At 34.9% G+C, this 18,644-nt stretch overlaps 1 protein-coding gene across 5 annotated transcripts in view; it reads left to right on the forward strand.

Annotated features, from left to right (window-relative positions):
• The window catches only part of trv (trivet), a 341,295-nt gene extending 322,941 nt beyond the window's left edge, over positions 1 to 18,354 (forward strand). For 4 of the 5 annotated variants that reach the window (XM_073959929.1, XM_073959930.1, XM_073959931.1 and 1 more), the window contains 2 exons: positions 3,367 to 3,526; positions 18,182 to 18,354. In XM_073959929.1, the coding sequence (XP_073816030.1) occupies positions 3,367 to 3,526; positions 18,182 to 18,223 (202 nt within the window). In that variant the 3' untranslated portion in view covers positions 18,224 to 18,354. Of the gene's footprint in view, positions 1 to 3,366; positions 3,527 to 9,249; positions 9,329 to 18,181 lie in introns of those variants that run through there. The other variant, XM_073959933.1, reaches the window with a different exon arrangement.
• The last annotated feature ends 290 nt before the right edge of the window (positions 18,355 to 18,644 follow it).

The raw sequence follows: 18,644 nt of genomic DNA on the forward strand, positions 1-18,644 counted from the left end.
TTGTCCAAACTTAGTTTAACTTCGAAGATAAGCCAGATCATAAGTTCAAAAATGTACGGGAAAATTGAGCCCACGATAACTCTTGATTTGAACGATTTGGTCAATACTTTACATATCCTAATATATCTACCAGATATAGATCAGATTCGAATATAGACTATAGTTGTTCACTCCTTCGGATACCTTCCACACAAAATTTCGGATAAGTTCACTTTAAGACCTAATCTCGAGGGGGCAAGTCCATACTTCTTGAAAAACAGCCCGAAAGGTGTAAAAAACCTCTATGACACCAATGTAGTGGCTGAAGACCACGATAACTCTCGAACTGATCAACCGATCCGAAATTTGGCCTTCGTCATATTTTGTCCAAACTTAGTTTCGGTTCGAAGAAGGGCAGTGTCGGTCCACAACTTTCGGTACTTCCCCCCAATATTCAAAATATGTCACTAAAATGGTATGCACGATATCTTTTGGACGGGGCAACCAATTTGGTCCAAACCTTGGATCTCGTAATATTTTCTCCAAATTTAGTTTTACTTCTAAAATGGCCCTTATCCCTCCCCCACAAAAGTTCAACATTTGTGTTTAAGTGCCGTTTAGGGTGTGTTCGAAGATCCATATCCAAAGTTTGTGGTTCAATTTGGTCTAAACTTTGGATCTCGTAATATTTTGTCCAAATTTAATTTTACTTATAAAATGGCTCTTATCGGTCCTCTCCTAAGGGTAGCTCCCCCACAAAAGTTCAACATTTGTGTTTAAGTGCTGTTTAGGGTCTGTTCGAAGATCTATATCCAAAGATTGTGGTTCAGTTTAAAACGACATTACATTTTCCGTGGACAAGTCCATGCTTCCTAGCATACTGGTCCAAAATACCATGACACACTGAAACGACTAGTAGGCGCGATATCAATCAAGATAGAACTCCGAAAACAAGCTCCACTTCCATAATGGACCAAGTCGGGCCATTCCTTTAAATACCTCCTCCGCAAAACTTTAGAACATTAATCCTAATCCACATTTTTCTCGGCAAGCTCAAATGTCCAAAAAGGGCCACAAAATTCTGAAAAGGCCCTAAATACATTCGATCTGTCCGTAGATGATAGTTTAAATTAACATAGGCTAAGGTTATATCTCTTTCGGCAAAACCGACTGATACTTTTTCACTTGTTTGAGATAGCAATTTCTATTTTTTCTGCGACTTCCGACTTTATATTGTGTCAAATTTTCATGCTGATATCCCTAAAACTCGAGGCGTTACAACTTATTTACTAGGACTTTGGCAAAATTCAAGAAACAATTTTTTGGGTTTATCAACCACTAAAACACTTCAAATCATGCTTGATCTTGCACAGAAATTTAACACTGATATCTGGCTAGCTCTTTACAAAAGATTGTCCAAGTAATTGTTATATATTTTGTGTAATAATCATTTGAAGTTGGGAAGTCGAAATTCAATCGCCAACTTAAAACGAGTTTTACTCGAAACTTTATTTTTTGAGGTGTGCGACTCTTCTAGTAAATTATGTAATATGTGCTTTATAGGGTCTCCGAAGAATATTTCAATGCGTTACAAACGAAAAACCGAATATAATATACCTACCATTCTATGTGTAAGTATATATGTACATTAGGGCTATAACCAAAAAAATACCACCACATAGCCGTGTAGAGCATGGAAAACTATTATGAAATACGGTGTCAATTTTTCTCTATCGCGAAAAAAGTTTCCGCACCAAATGCATGGAAGTTCAGAAATGCATTTTATAATTTTATCTGTTATAACAACATATTTGCTTTTGATTAAAATTTTTATTTTTTTGTTATCTAATTTAAAATCATTATCAAAGCGTTCTGGACCAATTTGTTCTCAAATCGCGCCATTTCGGAGTATATTAGGAACTTTTGACACTATTGCAATTTTTCGTTTTTCTTTTTTAACTCGTGAATTTTATGTATATATTTTTTGTACCGATCGGACCAGAGAATTTGGGGTCATTTGCAACGAATTCGCGAAAGTTACAGGCTGTTTTTGTTGACCTTGCCTGTGAGAATTGTATTTGTTTTCTACAAAAATACAACACCATTACCATGTGGGGAATTTTGTCCTAATAATGAAAACGCGTTTCTAAGATCGATTCGATGAAAAAAGTTTCAGCACCGACCGCAATTACTAAAACCCTTTTGATATTTTTTCTACTTATAATTTTAAATTTGCTTTGTTTGAATAAATATTTATAGACAAAAATACATTTCTCACAGGCAAAGTCATTAAAAACGGTCTGTAACTTTCGCGAATTCGCTGCAAATGACACCATATTCTCTAGTCCGATAGGTACAAAAAATATAAACATAAAATTCGCGAGTTTATAAAGAAAAACGAAAAATTGCAATAGTGTCAAAAAATCCTAATATGGTCCGAAATGGCGCGATTTGAGAACAAATTGGTCCAGAACGCTTTGATAATGATTTTAAATTAGATTACAAAAAAATAAAAATTTTAATGAAAAGCAAACATGTTGTTATAACAGCTAAAATTAAAAAAATGCATTACTGAACTTCAATGCATTTGGTGCGGAAACTTTTTTCGCGATAGAGAAAAAATTACACCTTATTTCATAATAGTTTTTCATGTCCTACACGGCTATGTGGTGGTATTTTCGATATCTGCAAAAAAGTGCAAAAAGTTATATCCCTAATGTACATATGTATAATTTTGTACACACAAACAAACATAAATATAAAAACTCTTATATATTTTAATGATTGAAATGCCTTCGGGGCTATGATGAATGATAAAATGGCGAATGTCTGAATTCATTTACTAATTGTACGGCAAAAGAAGGCAGGCACGGCAGTCATGTTCATTAAATGTTTACACTATATTAAATTCATAGTGAAATTCACACACATACATACGTATACGTATGTAAATATATTTGTTGGATATCATCATATTTTTTTAATTTTCTAAGTGACGACTTCTGGCAACGCACATCCACACATGTAATAATATATATGAGGTAAAAACATTTTGAACGCCCACTTGTTAAACTTAGTTATTATTTTTCTCCCATACCACCTAAGATTATAGAGGAGATACATGCACACACGTCCACGATTTTGACATGCATAATAATTATAACAGCTAAGCTGCATAGGTGTAACCGTGTTATACCATGACTTAACCATGTTCTTATGTAGATTAAGTATCTATTAAATAAATTAGTTTTATTTTTGTTATAATAATTTCTCTTCAATTTTTTGTCACACCAAGGACAACTTGGAATAATTTCTAAGCAACTAACCTAACGCACTTTATTTTAACGTCATATTTCATACGTTTTTTTGTGTTTGCTTTTCTTTTAGTATGGGTGTCCAAATACCCACAACTTGGCAAGGCGTCGCTACACAAGCCCAAATATCTCCTGCTCAACAGTTGGCGACGGCGGGTGTTGCCGGTGCTGCCATACCTCAGGCAGCTGGTGTTGTAGCCTACCCCATACAGCAATTCCAAGTTAGCCCCCAGGTAGGTAACCCAACCAAAATCTAGAAAAAATAAAAACAATTTACAAACAAGAACAGCGTGAAAGGCAACATGAAAGCTTTTGACATAAATAAATATTATTGCACTTTACATAGGCAATATGTACATAATAAGTAGTAGTTTTGTTTGTTTTCGTTTTATTTCCCTTTTTTCTACTTGTTTTTTGTTTTTTTTTTTCAACCTTTTAGTTTATATTTTCATTTTCTTCTCCAACATCTTTTTGTGCATGTGTTTTTTATGCTTGCAGTAGTTTGTTATTGAGTTTAAAGTTACGTTCTTTTCCTTCTATAGCTTAAATTGGGTTTTTTGTTTTTCCTTTTTTAATGTTAAAGTGTTTGCAAATTTGGTTCTAATTAAAAACGTTAGTAAAAAAATCTAATACAAAGGAGAAAAAGAAATTAAGGTCAATAGTACTGAAACAGTAAAAAAGGGAAATATAAACATATTTATATCTTGGCTGTGTTCAAAGAGATTTCAATTTCAATGGGAAAAGTAAAAAAAAGTGTTTGAGGTTATTCTTATACCACAAGGAGAGCTGGATTTTTCGAAAACACTGAAAGCGAGAGAATGCTGCAACAGTACCACAGTGATGGGGAAACTAAAATAACACTTTGTAACGAACTATTCATTTCACCAATAAACAAGAAATGTCAGCGTACTATCTATCGAACGTAGCATTTTTTTCCTTAAAATTCTTTAAATAAATGCATTATGTTTTTCGGAACATTCGTGCCCCAAATTTCGTGAAATATCAAAAATTAAAAAGTTTGCATTTTTAAGTTTTTGGCTTTTTAGGGGCGAAGGCCATTATTTGTGAGATTTAATTAATTAAATTAATCGAGCTTTTTATGACCTAAGGAGATTACATTGAAAAAGTTTGCAGTTGAAGCCCAAGTGATCCAATAAAAGGCCTAAATTTCCATCTAAACTGTAATGTTTGAAGTGGAACTACACCTACGGATAAGTATTGCAAACCTAAAGTCGACTTTTCGATCTGTTGATATTTAGTTAAAACCCAAAAATCGATATTTTGATTTTAACTTAGATTTCAGAAATAGGCCTTTCGATGTTTACTCAGAACTGAAAAGTCGTCTTTTCGATCACTCGATTTTATTATCAACAGTTTTTTGTACCCTCAGCATTTATGCTAACGAGGGTATATACACTTCCATACGGGCAAAATGTGCCTCATCGAAATAATGGTTTTAGACCCCAAGTATGTTGGGACGAAATGCGTTTCAGACAATGTCTGGCTGGCTGGTGCGCACGATAACTCTCGAACGGATGAACCGATTTGGTCCAAAATTTGGCTTTCGCAATATTTTGTCCAAACTTAGTTTAAGTTCGAAGATGGGTTATATCGGTTCACTCCTTCCGGTACCATCCCCACAAAAGTTCGAAAATGTTCGGAAAATTTGTGCGCACGATAACTCTTGAAGGGAGTAACCGATTAGATCCACACTTTGCACATCGTGAAATTTCTACCAGACTTAGATGAGGTTCTAGTGTGGACTCAATCGGTACACTCCTTCGGGTACCTCCCACACAAAATCTCTGAGAAGTTCAGTTTAGAACCTACTCCCGAATCGTTTTGGGTTTTGTTGTAACAACGGCGGTACAAGTTTCATTAAGGGCAAAACCATACTTCCTGAGAAAATAGCCTGAAAGGTTCAAAACACCCCTATGACACCGTGTGTAGTGTTTTGAGCGCAAGATAAATCTAGAACGGATCTGCCGATTCGATCCAAAATTTGGCCTTCATAATATTTTGCCCAAACTTAGTTTAAGTTCGAAGATGGATTATATCGGTCCACTCCTTCCGGTAGTTCCCCCACAAAAGTTCTTGAAGGGAGTAACTGATTAGGTCCATACTTTGCACATTGTGAAATTTCTACCAGACTTAGATGAGGTGCTAGTGTGGACTCATATCGGGTACCTCCCACACAAAATTTCGGAAAAGTTCAGTTTAGGACCTGTTCTCGAATCTCTTTAATTTTTTTGGAGCAACTTGCATTCGCTGCCTCAATTACGACGGTAAATGTTTTTTAGGGGCAAGTCCATACTTCTTGAGAAAACAGCCCGAAAGTTGTAAAAAACCCTGTGGCACCATATGTAGTGGCTGGAGAGCACGGTAACGCTCGAACTAACCGATTTGGTTAAAAATTTGGCCTTCTTGATATTTAGTCATATTTTCAGTTCTAAGATAGGCAATACCAGTCCACAACTTCTGGTAGTTACCCCGAATATTTAAAAAAAAATCCATTGAAATATATCGAAATTACCCGGCATTTCGGATTTGTGGATGTGAGAAAAAAAGTCCGTTGTCACACGTACAAATTTTTCGAAAAAGTAAATTGTATTTTGGTGTTCTTTTACTAAATAAAACCAATTGTCTTTTCTTCCTTATATTTCTGTGGAGTTCTTGCAAAAAATGTAAACAAAAGCATAGACATTTCCGCCATTTTTATTTCCAAATTAATTGGTGATGACACGGTAACGGTAATATCGATAGCTATAGATTTTTTTTTTTGAAATAAAATATCCAAGATATCTAACCCTGCGTTTACACACTACTGTCTGTGTTACAAAGTTACAAACCATTTTCACCAATACATTCATACTTTTCTCTATACATATTTAAAAATTTATAAATGTATTTGTGAAAAAGGTTTGTTTTTTTTTTTTGCTATTGTCTTGCCAATACTGGCATTTGTAAACGCCGGGTAATGTTGGAAATATCGATAGTTTGCCAGCTCTAATATTAAAGTGTTGGATGAAGGTCACTCTTGGGTTGTGGGTGTCGGATAGGGCTGGATTTTTGGAGATTCGTAGTAGAACCGTATGAAAAGTATTGAAAGTTACAACATGTTGTACTATCCTTTTTTGCGAACGGTCTTGAAATTTGCAATGTGGGTTTCTGTTCGTGGTAGTTTTGAGAAAAGGGTGGGTTTTTGGTATTTGAGAAATTTGCTATTTGGGTCATTGCTAGTGTGTAGGATTAAACTATGGATGTTGTTTTGGATATAAGTACTATACGAGTACGAAAGGAACTGAATTCACTATTGAATTTTGGATATAGCTGGAATTCAAAAAATTGGTATTAGGTTGGTGTGTATAACTGATATAAAGGGTAGCAACACAGAGGCAGAGTTTTGACCACGTCTTGCAAACAGTCGCAAAATCCATACTTGCATACCAGAGACCTCCACAAAGAAACACGTGGTATGCCAGACACCTCCACGAAGGAACACGTGGAATAACCTGGAGTGTCGCGCCACTACCTAAGAGAAAAATGCGTCATATAGGAAGAGAGACAAAACGACTTTCCCTCAGAAAAAAAGAGAGAAAAGCGGTAGCAAAGTGAAAAACATGAAACTGATGGTTTGGTACAGACACATCCTCCTGTAGAGACGAACAGGGAAATCTTGTAACATTATGCTATGGAAAGAGCATTTTTCCAATCTATTGGTATCCAGGTGCTGGATTCTTGTTCTATGAAAATTTGAAATGAAAAATATTTCCTTTATAATTTTTTTTCACTTGACATTTTTTTCCTTTATAAAAGTTTTCATTTCACATTTTCATAGAAACAGAATTGAGCCCCAGTTTAACCGAAGACGATGGCGTTGAATGTATTCCACTCGCCAACATGAGTTGAGGATAGCAATAAACCGGCAGCAGAAGGAAACGCTGGCTTACCAGCCGAGTTGTTCCAGACCTTAAGCGACCCGCTGATTAAATGTACGCATCAGCTAGTAAGCGCCATCTGGCAGGAAGAACGCGTACCCAACGACTGGTAGGGAGTATTCTGTGTCCCGTTCACAAGCAAACAAATAAGACTATTTGCTCCAATTATGGGGACATAAGTCTGCACCATATTGTTTATAAGAGGGTGCCAGGGACATTGTGTGAGCGACTAAAGTACTATTGTCAACTACATAATTGGGACATAGCAATGCGCCTTTATACCTGGAAAACCCACCATTGACCATCTATTTACCCTTCGGCAAATCTTCTACAAAAGCCTCCGAGAGATGCAGATCGACACTTACCATACCATTTTGTCGATTACAAAGTAGCCCTCGACAGTCCCTGACGGTCAAAGGCATTCCACGCCATGTCTGAATTTGATAATACCGCAATGCTCATTCGGCTTTGTAAGATGACTTTAATTGATACCCGCTTCACAGTTAAAATAGGAAAGAACCTGTTCGAACAGTTTAGTACCAAAAGTGGTTTAAGACACGGAGATATCCTTTCTCGTGATCTCTTCAACATTTTGCTGGAAAAGGTCATACCATATGCAAAAGTGCAATAACTACATATTATTTGCTTATTCGGTCGACGTTGACATCATGGGTCGATCAATAAAAGAAGTTATTGATATCTTAAAAAAGTCGAAAGAGAATCTGGTAATTGGGTCCGGCAGTAAACGACGACAAGACCAAGCTGACGGCGTCGCCGCGAAATGTGTCCATAGAACTCGGACCAACTGTGGAAGTGGGTTCCGACAATCTTGAGGCAGTTAAAGACTTCGTCCAACTCGGCACCATCATAAAAATCAGATGTGAAATAATAACTAGAATTATATTTGTCGACAGATGCTGCTTTGGCTTAACTAATAGTTAAAAAAAAAAAAACAATTCACATTTTGTCAAACAAAATTAACACTTAACAAAACACTGATACTTCTCGTGCTTATGTATGGTTCCGAAGCCCGGGTACTTGAGCAAGCAGATAAGGCAGTGCTTGATGAGTTTGGGGGAAAATACTTCGAATGTTCTACGTGCCAATATGTGTTGATGGTGAATATCAACCTCGTATGAACCACGAGCTGTATCTGCTATACAACGAAATCGAGATACAACGATTGCGTTAGTTATACCTTGTCATAATAATAAGCGAGGATGGATTTATTAATACGGGTCACACGACGGTACACGCAGAACTGGAAGGCCAAGGCTTCGATGGAATACACAAGTGGAAGACGAGATCAAAGAATACGGCATACAAATTGGAGAAGTAAAGCAATAAATATATAGGAATGGAAAACTTTTCTTAGTTCGGCTTATAGGACAAATGTTCTGTAAAGATTAGTAATACTCGGATATTTCTGGCAACATAAGCGTCGTATTTTTACCTAGGACAAATTTAAAATGAATATTTTTTTTAAATTTTTGTACCAATATCTTTTATTTAAATTTTTTTTATTTCTTCTTTTTAAGTGGAAAACTCAATGTTAGATTTATTTTCCGATATATGATATGTATGTGACGCTTGATCCATAGTAAATAAGGGGTCTTAAGTCTTTTATGTGGGAATGCTTGCTCTCTTAAAAAAGAGTTTATTTAACTAAAGGCACAATTTCAGGTTTAGCGTACCACGTGATTTACCGAACCAAATATAGGTAGTGTTTATTCATTTTGTTTTTTTATTTACTGCATGCCTACAAAAAGCCTATTTATTGTAATATATTTCATATGTTCCAATTTTTTCCAATTTTATTATACATTTTATCTTCGCTTTTCGTGGTGTAAATTTTTGCATATTGCTTTGTTCACGTGCACCCTGCAGCAAATATTTTTTGAAATAAAATTTTTTATGAAAAAAATATATATGTTTCCTCTTATACAATGTTCTATTTCAAATGTCCTTTTTTCGATACTCTTTTTCAATTTTTACTAACACCCATATTATTTTTTAAGGTTTATCCTTTACTTTTGCAGGCACAGTAAATCCTCACAACCAAAAAAAAAAAAAAAACAAAAATAAATTATATTAAAAGTAAAATTATAAGTTATATATTGAATATTATATATTATCAAAAAATGGAAAACAATACAAATATAAATTAAGAATTTGACATAAATGTGAGTTGTAAATAAAAAGTATGCAAAAAATATATGAAATATAGAAAAAACTATTCGAACACAAAAGACGATGCTGCAAATCCAATTAATGTTGAAAGAAGACGAAGGAGAAAATTTATACCCAGAGATGACAAGGAAATTTGGCATATATATTAAGTCCAAGCTCCAGATAATACATATAAAGACAAAAAGAAAACATTTAAATATTTGTAAATTGACATTGAATTGATTTGTCAGTGTAACACACACACAAACACTCATATACATACATACATGCATATATAAATAGAGGAAGCCCATCCACACAAAAGCAAAAATCAAATCATAAATGTAATGCACTTGAAAGGATATTTGTTTTGTAGAAACTCTCACCAAGAAAGAAAAAAATGGCAAATTAGATGTACATGGTATTAGTGTAACACATAAAACCCTAGGAGTTAAAAAAACATACGCACACATTAACACATAGCCATACACAGAGTTACACACCACAATGAAGAACGTATGCCAATTATTTCAATTGCCCTAAACTAAGTATAACTTTTTTGTTTGGCTGATAGAATTTGGGGTTTTGTATAATTTCTCTTAGGTTTTTGAGATATTTCTCTTCATGTTTGGACACACATGCAAAGAAAGAAAAGGCATGAGGCTGGAAGGGATCTTTCATATGTGGAGGCCAAAAAAATATGTCTCCATTTTGTTAATTAATCTCCAATCTTAACAGCATAAATTTCCTTAACTTGACAAGAGCTACACAATTAATTTTAGATTGTCATGAATTGCAAACTTTTATCTTGTTCATGGATCCGTTTCCATATGCAATTGGGTACTTCTAAATGCTGATTCTACCAGTTTATTTTCTACTGAGATTTTTTTTTTTTTGAAAAAAGTAAAATTTTAGCGGTAGTCCATTAGAAAACGGAATAAAATAAACCTATAAATATATATAAATGTAAATTTAACACACGGATAAAAGCAAATAATCAACACTGCACCATAAATGCTGTCTTCTGGAAAACGACAGAAAACAAAGATCAACAAAAGGAAGAGCAAGAAATTATTCAATAAAATCATAAACAAATATATTCATGTTAGTTTACCCATGGCCCCTTTAAACAATGGGCACCGAAGGTAAATCAAGAACATATATATAAATATAACAACAACAAATACAAAAACACCCCAAAATTTGCTAAACAAAAAAAAAACTGAACTTTTAAAAATGAGTTTTTTATATAAACATACATTGACAAAAACAAAAAATAAAACAACTTTTTGAAAAAAATAGCACTAGTGCCTAAACAACTGTTTGAAAACTTCTTTCAACAAAAAACATTAAAAAACTATTAAACTAAAAAACCCACAAAAATATTTGAAAAAAAAGAACTAAAACTAAAAGTATTAAAATATTGAATTCCCTTAAGAAATTTGCGCACATAACCACCCTTTTTCAACAAGAAAATGATAAATGTGGTCTAAATCTATGATTAAAAAAAATATTTTTTTAATTTCATATTATTTTTGGGCTTTTTTGTTGAACAAACAACAATACACATATAAACAATATTCAGTTAACAAATTACGGTCGGACAAATCGTGCAATACAACAAAAAACCGTTCTCGAAATCAAATAAACAAACGAAAATAAAAACAAACTAGTGATTTAAACAACAAACATATTAACTATATTATTAACGTATTAGAAAAAATAACGCCACACACATAAATACCACACACTGTTCTAAACACAACACATACACTTATACTTACATTCTACACAACAACTTACTGTATATTTTATATTACTAAAGAAATAATTCCTACCAAAAAAAGTATTAGTGCAAAGCAATTTAACAAGATCCTGTAGTTTCTAGCATAAAGCAAAAAAATACATTGACTCACTTACGTACGTACACACTCACTCACTGTACTCACTAACATAAATGCAATAATGACCATTAGTTAATATAAATACTACGTGCATACATCCAAAATCATTAGAAACCATAACCACAATTAAATTATGATAAAAACAACCTAAAAAAGGCATCATCACTTATAGGTGTCTGATTTATTCATTTAAATAGTTCCTAGACCAACAACAGCAACAACAACAAATTAGCAAAAAAGAAAATATGAAATAAATTATATTACTTTATGCATTTGAATACCAAATCATCAAAGGACAGATGGAAAATAATATATTTTTTTTAATTTAATTTTAATGTTTTTGCTTTGCATTTCCTTGGCTTTATTAATTAAATGAAACCTTTTAGTTTTCAATAAATCTTCAATATCTCAACTGATAATACTCCCTTCAAAACAGTTAATATGGGACGACATTTTTGTTCTTTCCAAAACATGGACCAATATTTACAATTTTCCGAATTGAGCGAAATACATAAAATTGGGCAAAACCGACTAGACATAAACCTGGATATTCTGGATTTGCATAGTTAACAACATCGGGAGCGCCGTTCTATGGAGGCTGTATAAAACATTAACCTGTACCGATAAATTTCTGGAGGAAAGTTTCGTAACTCCAGCGAAGACAAAATAGCAAATTTCAGTTATTCCCATTGAATGGTGTGGCTAAAACTTTCAAAATACCAAAACTTAATACCAAATATCAGCTATTTTGGTGGAGAACGAGCTATATGTAGAAAATCGGGAGGTACCGTTCTATGGGAGCCATATGAAGACAAGGACCTATACCGAAAAATTTCAGGTGGAAAGTTGTATACCCTCAACGAAGACTAAGTACCATCTTGCAGGCATTTATGTGTTATAATGAGGCTAAAACCGTCAATATACCGAAAATTGGGATATACCGTTCTATGGGGGTACCCCCAAAAACATGCACGTATACCGAAAAATTCCTAAGGGAAATTTTTGTAGCCCGGAAAAAGACTAAATACCAAATTTCAGCCACTTCGGTGGAATAATGTCAGCCACTTCGGTGTTATAATGAGGCTAAACCCTGCAAAACAGCGAAAATTGGGAGATATCGTCATATGGGAACTTAATGAGGGGGTGTGACCTATACCGACAAATTTCATATGGAAGACTAACCACCAAATTTCAGCAATTTCGGTGGAGTATTCAGGTATTTTGGTAGTATAGTTTAGCTAAAACCTTCAAAAATACCATAATTGGGAGATATCGTCCTATGGGAACTTAATGAGGGGGTATGACCTATACCGACAAATTTCATATGGAAGACTAACCACCAAATTTCAGCCATTTCGGTGGAGTATTAAGGCCACAACCTTCAAAATACCGAAATCGGGCGATGCCGTTCTTTGGGGGCTATAGGCGTAGACCTATACCAACAAATTTCATATGGAATGTTTTATACCCCAAATGAAGATTAACCACCCCAATTTCAGCCATTTTGGTGGAATAATGAGGCTAAAACTTTCAAAATACCGAAAATCGGGAGGTACTGTCCTATGGGGGCTATATGAAGGTGTGGACCTATACCTAAAAATTTCCTGGGGGAAGTTTTATACACCCAACGAAGACTAAATACCAAATTTCAGACATTTCGCTGCGATAATGAGGCCAAAAGCCTTCAAAATACCGAAAATCGGGATATATCGTCCTATGGGGTTTATATCAAAACCTTGACCTAAATAAACATTTTATGGTAGAAATATTTCTTAGCATGTGGAAACACAAAATACAAACTTACAACCGATTCTGTGATCAAATGGGACTAATACATTCAAAATATCTTAATGTGCCGCGTACTATATATGGGGCGTTATATGGGAGCTCTACCAAAACGTGGATCTATATAAACAGACTTTGGTAGAAATGTTTTTTTAGCCTCTGGAGATAAAAAATACCAAATTACCACCAATTTGGTGCTCAAATGGGACTAATGGGACTAATACATATCTTAAAATGACGCGTACTATATATTGGGGCCTTATATGGGACTATACCAAAACGTGGACCTATATAAACAAAATTTGGTAGAAATATTTTTTAGCCCCTGGAGACACAAAATACCAAATTACAACCAATTCGGTGGTCAAATGGGACAAATATCCTCAATTTTCCTTAAAACGACGACGCGTCACTATGTGAGGGGGCTATACGAAAACGTGAACCTACATAGCCCGCTTTCAATACCAAAAGTTCTACATACATATAATAGATTTTACCAAAATTTCATCTACCTACTTCAATCCGTTCGAAAGATAGAGTGATTTCCACAGACGGACAGACGGACGGACATGGCTATATCGATGTAGAATTGCACCCTGATCAAGAATATATATAGTTTGTGGGGTCTACAATGATTATTTCGAGAAGTTACAAACGGAATGACAAACCCCCCATCCTATGGTGGAGGGTATAAAAATTCCGTTCCCCTCTGTTTGTTGCTTTACTTCAATGCCTACCAAGACGAGGGAAGAAAAAAATGTGAATGTCGTAAAAACATAGGCAATTTATGACAGTGTGTTAGTAAGTGTATATGCACGCTAGCTACAAAACAAAAACAAATCAAAACATTTGCGTTCTCATACACGCTCTTTCTTTGCTTTCGTGTAGTGTCTGTATGATTTGACGAAAAACTTCGTAACCTCAACAATACCAACGAACATTGTTTACTCCATCGAAGTCTTGGCCTTCCAGCTCTGCGTGTACCGCCATGTGGCCCGTATGATATGTCCCAGCCAATGCAATCGTTGTATCTCGATACGTTTAACTATGCTGATGTCGTTGTATAGCAGATACAGTTCGTGGTTCATACGACGTCGATATTCACCATCAACACATATTGGCACGTAGAACATGCGAACAATTTTTCTCTCAAACACATCAAGCACTGTTTTATATGCTTGCTCAAGTACCCAGGCTTCGGAATCATGTACGGGCAGTATCAGTGCTTTATAAAGTGTTAATTTTGTTTGACAAGATGTTTTTAAGTCTAAGTGACATCTGTTGGCCAATAAGATTGTGGTTTTTATTTCATATCTAATGTTGGTTGTTGTGTTTACGGCGGTAGCGGAAAATTATAGGAGCCAACTTTCACAGTTTGATCCAGTTCTATGGACATTTCGCGTTGATACCATCAATATGGTCTTGTCGCCGTTTACTGCCAGACCCAATTACCAGAATCTCTTTCGACTTTTTTAAAGATATCAGTTACTTCTTTTACTGATCGACCCATGTAGCCTTAAGTTATATTGTGCCTCTTCTTTGCACGTTTGCATCTGGTATAACCTTTTCCAGCAAAATGTTGAAGAGATCTCGCGAAAGGGTGTCTTCTTGTCTTAAACCAGTTTTGGTACTAAACTGTTCGGAGAGGTCCTTTCTTATTTTAACTGTGGAGCGGGTATCAATTAGGATCATCTTACAAAGCCGAATGAGCGATGCGTTGATATCAAATTCAGATATGGCTTGGAATGCCTTTGAAAGGGTTGTCAAAGGCTGACATATAGTCGACGAAAAAATTGTAAATGTCGATCTGCATCTCTTGAATCTTTTCAGGATTTCCCGCGGGGTAAATAGCTAGTCACAGGTGGGCTTTCCATTGTCGTTAGTATGGCCTAAATATTTCGTTGATCATAGGCTTTAGCGCTGACACAATATCCCTGGCACTATCTATAAGCAATAGGGAACAGACGTATGCCCCTATAGTTAGAGCACACAGTCTTATCTTCTTTCTTGTGGACGGGACACCGGATACTCAAGTACTCGTTTTTCCTGCTAGATGGTACTAACTGCCTGATGCACACCACTTATCAGCTTATCGCCTCCGGTTTTGAACAGCTGGGGTAGTAAGCTATCGGCTCCTGCTGCCTTATTATTCTTCGAGTGGTTTTTAGCTGTCTTTATCTGATGTTGGCCGGGTGATATATATTCAATACTAGCTGATTCATACCCCTTATCAGCGTGTCGCCTCCGGTTTTGAACAGTTGTCCTAGTAAGCTATCGGCTCCAGCTGGCTTATTATTCTTCAACCGGATTATAGCTGTCTTTATCTCATCATGGCCGGGTGATATATATTCAATACCATCTTCTGGGATTGGATCTATGGTATTTTCGTCGTCTTCCCTACTATTGGATACCAACAGTTTGGAAAAATGATCTTTTCACGTTCTGAGTACACTATCTGTATCTGTTATCTGTGTGCCTATACCAAAGCCATCAATTTGATGTTTCATCCTTTGGTAGAATTTTCGGACTTCATTCTGGTTCCTGTACATCTCGATTTTTCATTAGCGTCTCGCTTTCGGTTTTGAGCAACTCGGCTGGTTATCTATCGGCTCCTGCTGCCATATTATTCTTCAGCCAATTTATTGATGTCTTCACCTTATCTTGGCCGGGGCATTATGCCCTCAATACCATCCACTGGGATTGAATTTGTGATATCTTCGTCGTCTTCGCTAGTATTGGATACCAACAATTTGAAAAATGTATTTGTCTGTATTTCAAATTTCACTCGTGCTCCACGCGTTTCTACAGCTTGTAGCGTAGCCATATATGCGGAATGCTTCTCTTAGGTCGCAGCACGAAAATTCTGGTCATACCACGTGTTCCTTGCTGGAGGTCTCTAGTATGCAAGTATGGATTTGCGACTGTTTGCAAGATGTGGTGAATACTCTGCCTCTGTATTGTTATCGGAACGAGGAGGGCTTTCATTAATCAATTCGACCAGTTGTGTGGAATATGCTGCGGCTATCTTTTGTGATTGTAGCTTACGGACGTTCAGCATCCGTGTTGCCTCTGTCAGTACTTTTTTACGTTTAATTGGGTACGTACCTTTCAACAAGGTTGTGGTCCGAGTCAATCTCTGCTCCTAGGAACGATCGTACATCCAACACGATGAATATATTCCATGTATTACAACGTGATCAATTTGATTTCTTGTTTTTTTTTTGTCTGGTGACGGCCAGTTGGTCTTAATGTCAAAACGTTTAAATCTGTTTCTCGTAACTACCATGTTTTTTTATGGAACTACGAAGTCTATCAGTGCCATTCCATTGTCAGATGTTACACTGTGGAGACTGTATTTCCCGGAAATTGGGCCAAAAATATTCTCCTCTCCAACTTTGGCATTAAAATTGCCTAGCATAACTTTAATGTCATAGGCAGGGCAACGGTTATATGCTTCTTCTAAGGTATTGTAAAGTATATCTTAGACCAGTTCGTGCTTGTCGTCAGGGGAGAATGAGAGCAAATAAAACTGTTTAAAAAATTGAGCCTTTATCTGAATAATGGCAAGTCTTTCATTCACCGGTGTAATGTTTTACCCTCCAACTAACTACAAATCCATAACCAAAGTCATGTTTTCAGTCATCAAATCTATCATACTGTGCATCACCTTTAGGTGTTCTTGTGACGCCTTTCCCAATCAATTGTATTTCCTGTAGGGCAGTAATAGCGTCCTGGTATTCTTCAAGTACATCTGCCAGTGCGTAAACTGCAACTTAACTATAAGGAGTACGAATATTCGAGGTTCAGATTCACAATCATGGATCTTAAAACGTTTACAGGGATTGTAAACTTCAGAGGGTTTTGCTTTCCTTTTTCTTTTTTTTTCATAGTATGTTACTTTTTGGAGGGATGGGTTACTAGCCCAACTGCTAACCCAAAGATTTAACGTTCTTATGTGTGAATGCGCTGCACATTTTAGCTCCCTAGCTTTAACGGGTCTTAAAGGCAGCTCCCCAGGTGACATCACGGCAGTCCACTTGAGATGAAAGAGGGACCAAGAAAAGTCGTGGGCTTTGACATATTAAAGGCGGCCAGGACCGTTCTCTAGTACCGTTCATCACCTACGCCAGCCATTTGCTTTAGTCAATGTCAACAAAAATTTAGTTTTAAAGTCTTCCTTGAGTCATATCTTGCATAATCTAAATTAACAGATATTATTTAATTTTGATAAAATATTTATTGAACAGTTTTATTATTTTATTATTCAATTTTATTTTTTTTATTTATTTTTATTTTTTTTACTCTCCACATGAAATCTGTCCTTTGAATAATAACAACAACAACATGCATAAAATTGATTGGTAATATTTCTCCTATGATGAAAGAATGTGAATTCCTATGAAACGAATCTTGCCTACCATAAATATTATATGCTCCTTTATTTATGTAACTAAATATGTAGTAGAAATCACCACACCCACACACTCACACCTACTTACCAGCAAGTTAATACACATGGCTAACAAAATAACTTGGATTGTAAAATAATTATAAATTCTGCTTTATACAATAATTATTATAACAATAATTTTTTCTCTCCTATAAATATTATTTCTTCTTCACTCTCTATCTCTAATAAATGCTTAAAAATCCACAACCACCACCATCAATACCACCACAACCACCAAGTTCTTGTTTTCCTAATTTGTAATATTTAAATTTTGCAATAATCAAACAACAAAGAAAATTTAATTCTATTTAGTTAGAAAAAAATTATTTTCTCATTTCTCTACATTTTAAAAAAATCACCGTAAATTTATTGCCCTAAAAAATACCAAAACGTAACAGTTTTTTATGTTAATTAAGCTACCAACCTAAAACAACAATAAAAATGCCAGCAGCCATTTTAGAATCACTCCAAAAATAGTTTTATTATTCTTGATTTTGTGTTTTTTGGGAATATTCCGTTTTTCGTTTGTGTTATTTCATTTCAAAGAAATTCTTCTTGTTCTTGTTTTCTTGCATAACAACAAAATAGAATGAACAAAACGATGTTTATGAATTTCTTTCTTTCTTTTCTTCTTAATTTCAGTTACCAGAAGATGAATGGTTAGCAGCAAATTTATTATGTTAGTTTTACACAGGCAGTTAAGGCAGAGCAAGATGAAGATGAAGAAGAAATTAAATGCAGTTATTTAAGAAGAAGAAAAAAAAATACAATATAAAATAAATATTAAAACAAAGAAAAAGAACATACCAAAAAAATATAAGCATAGAAAAATAAATAATGGAAACATTAGAGAAAAAATTGTTAAACAAAACACATACCAACCAAACAACCAACACACACATGCATAGACACAAAAACATGGAGATGAAATAACAAAAATAAAGCAGAAATTATATGAATTATAAATAAAATAAAGAACAAGATAAAAAATAGTTTAGCAAAAGAAAAAAATATACATAAATATTTGAATAACTACTATACAATACAGAGACCACACACACACAGACATACAAACACCTGTAGCTAAAAATAACCAAAATGAAAA

This window comes from Musca autumnalis, unplaced genomic scaffold, assembly GCF_047663935.1.
Source record: "Musca autumnalis isolate F117 unplaced genomic scaffold, ASM4766393v1 scaffold_1, whole genome shotgun sequence".
Taxonomy (NCBI): Eukaryota; Metazoa; Arthropoda; class Insecta; order Diptera; family Muscidae; genus Musca; species Musca autumnalis.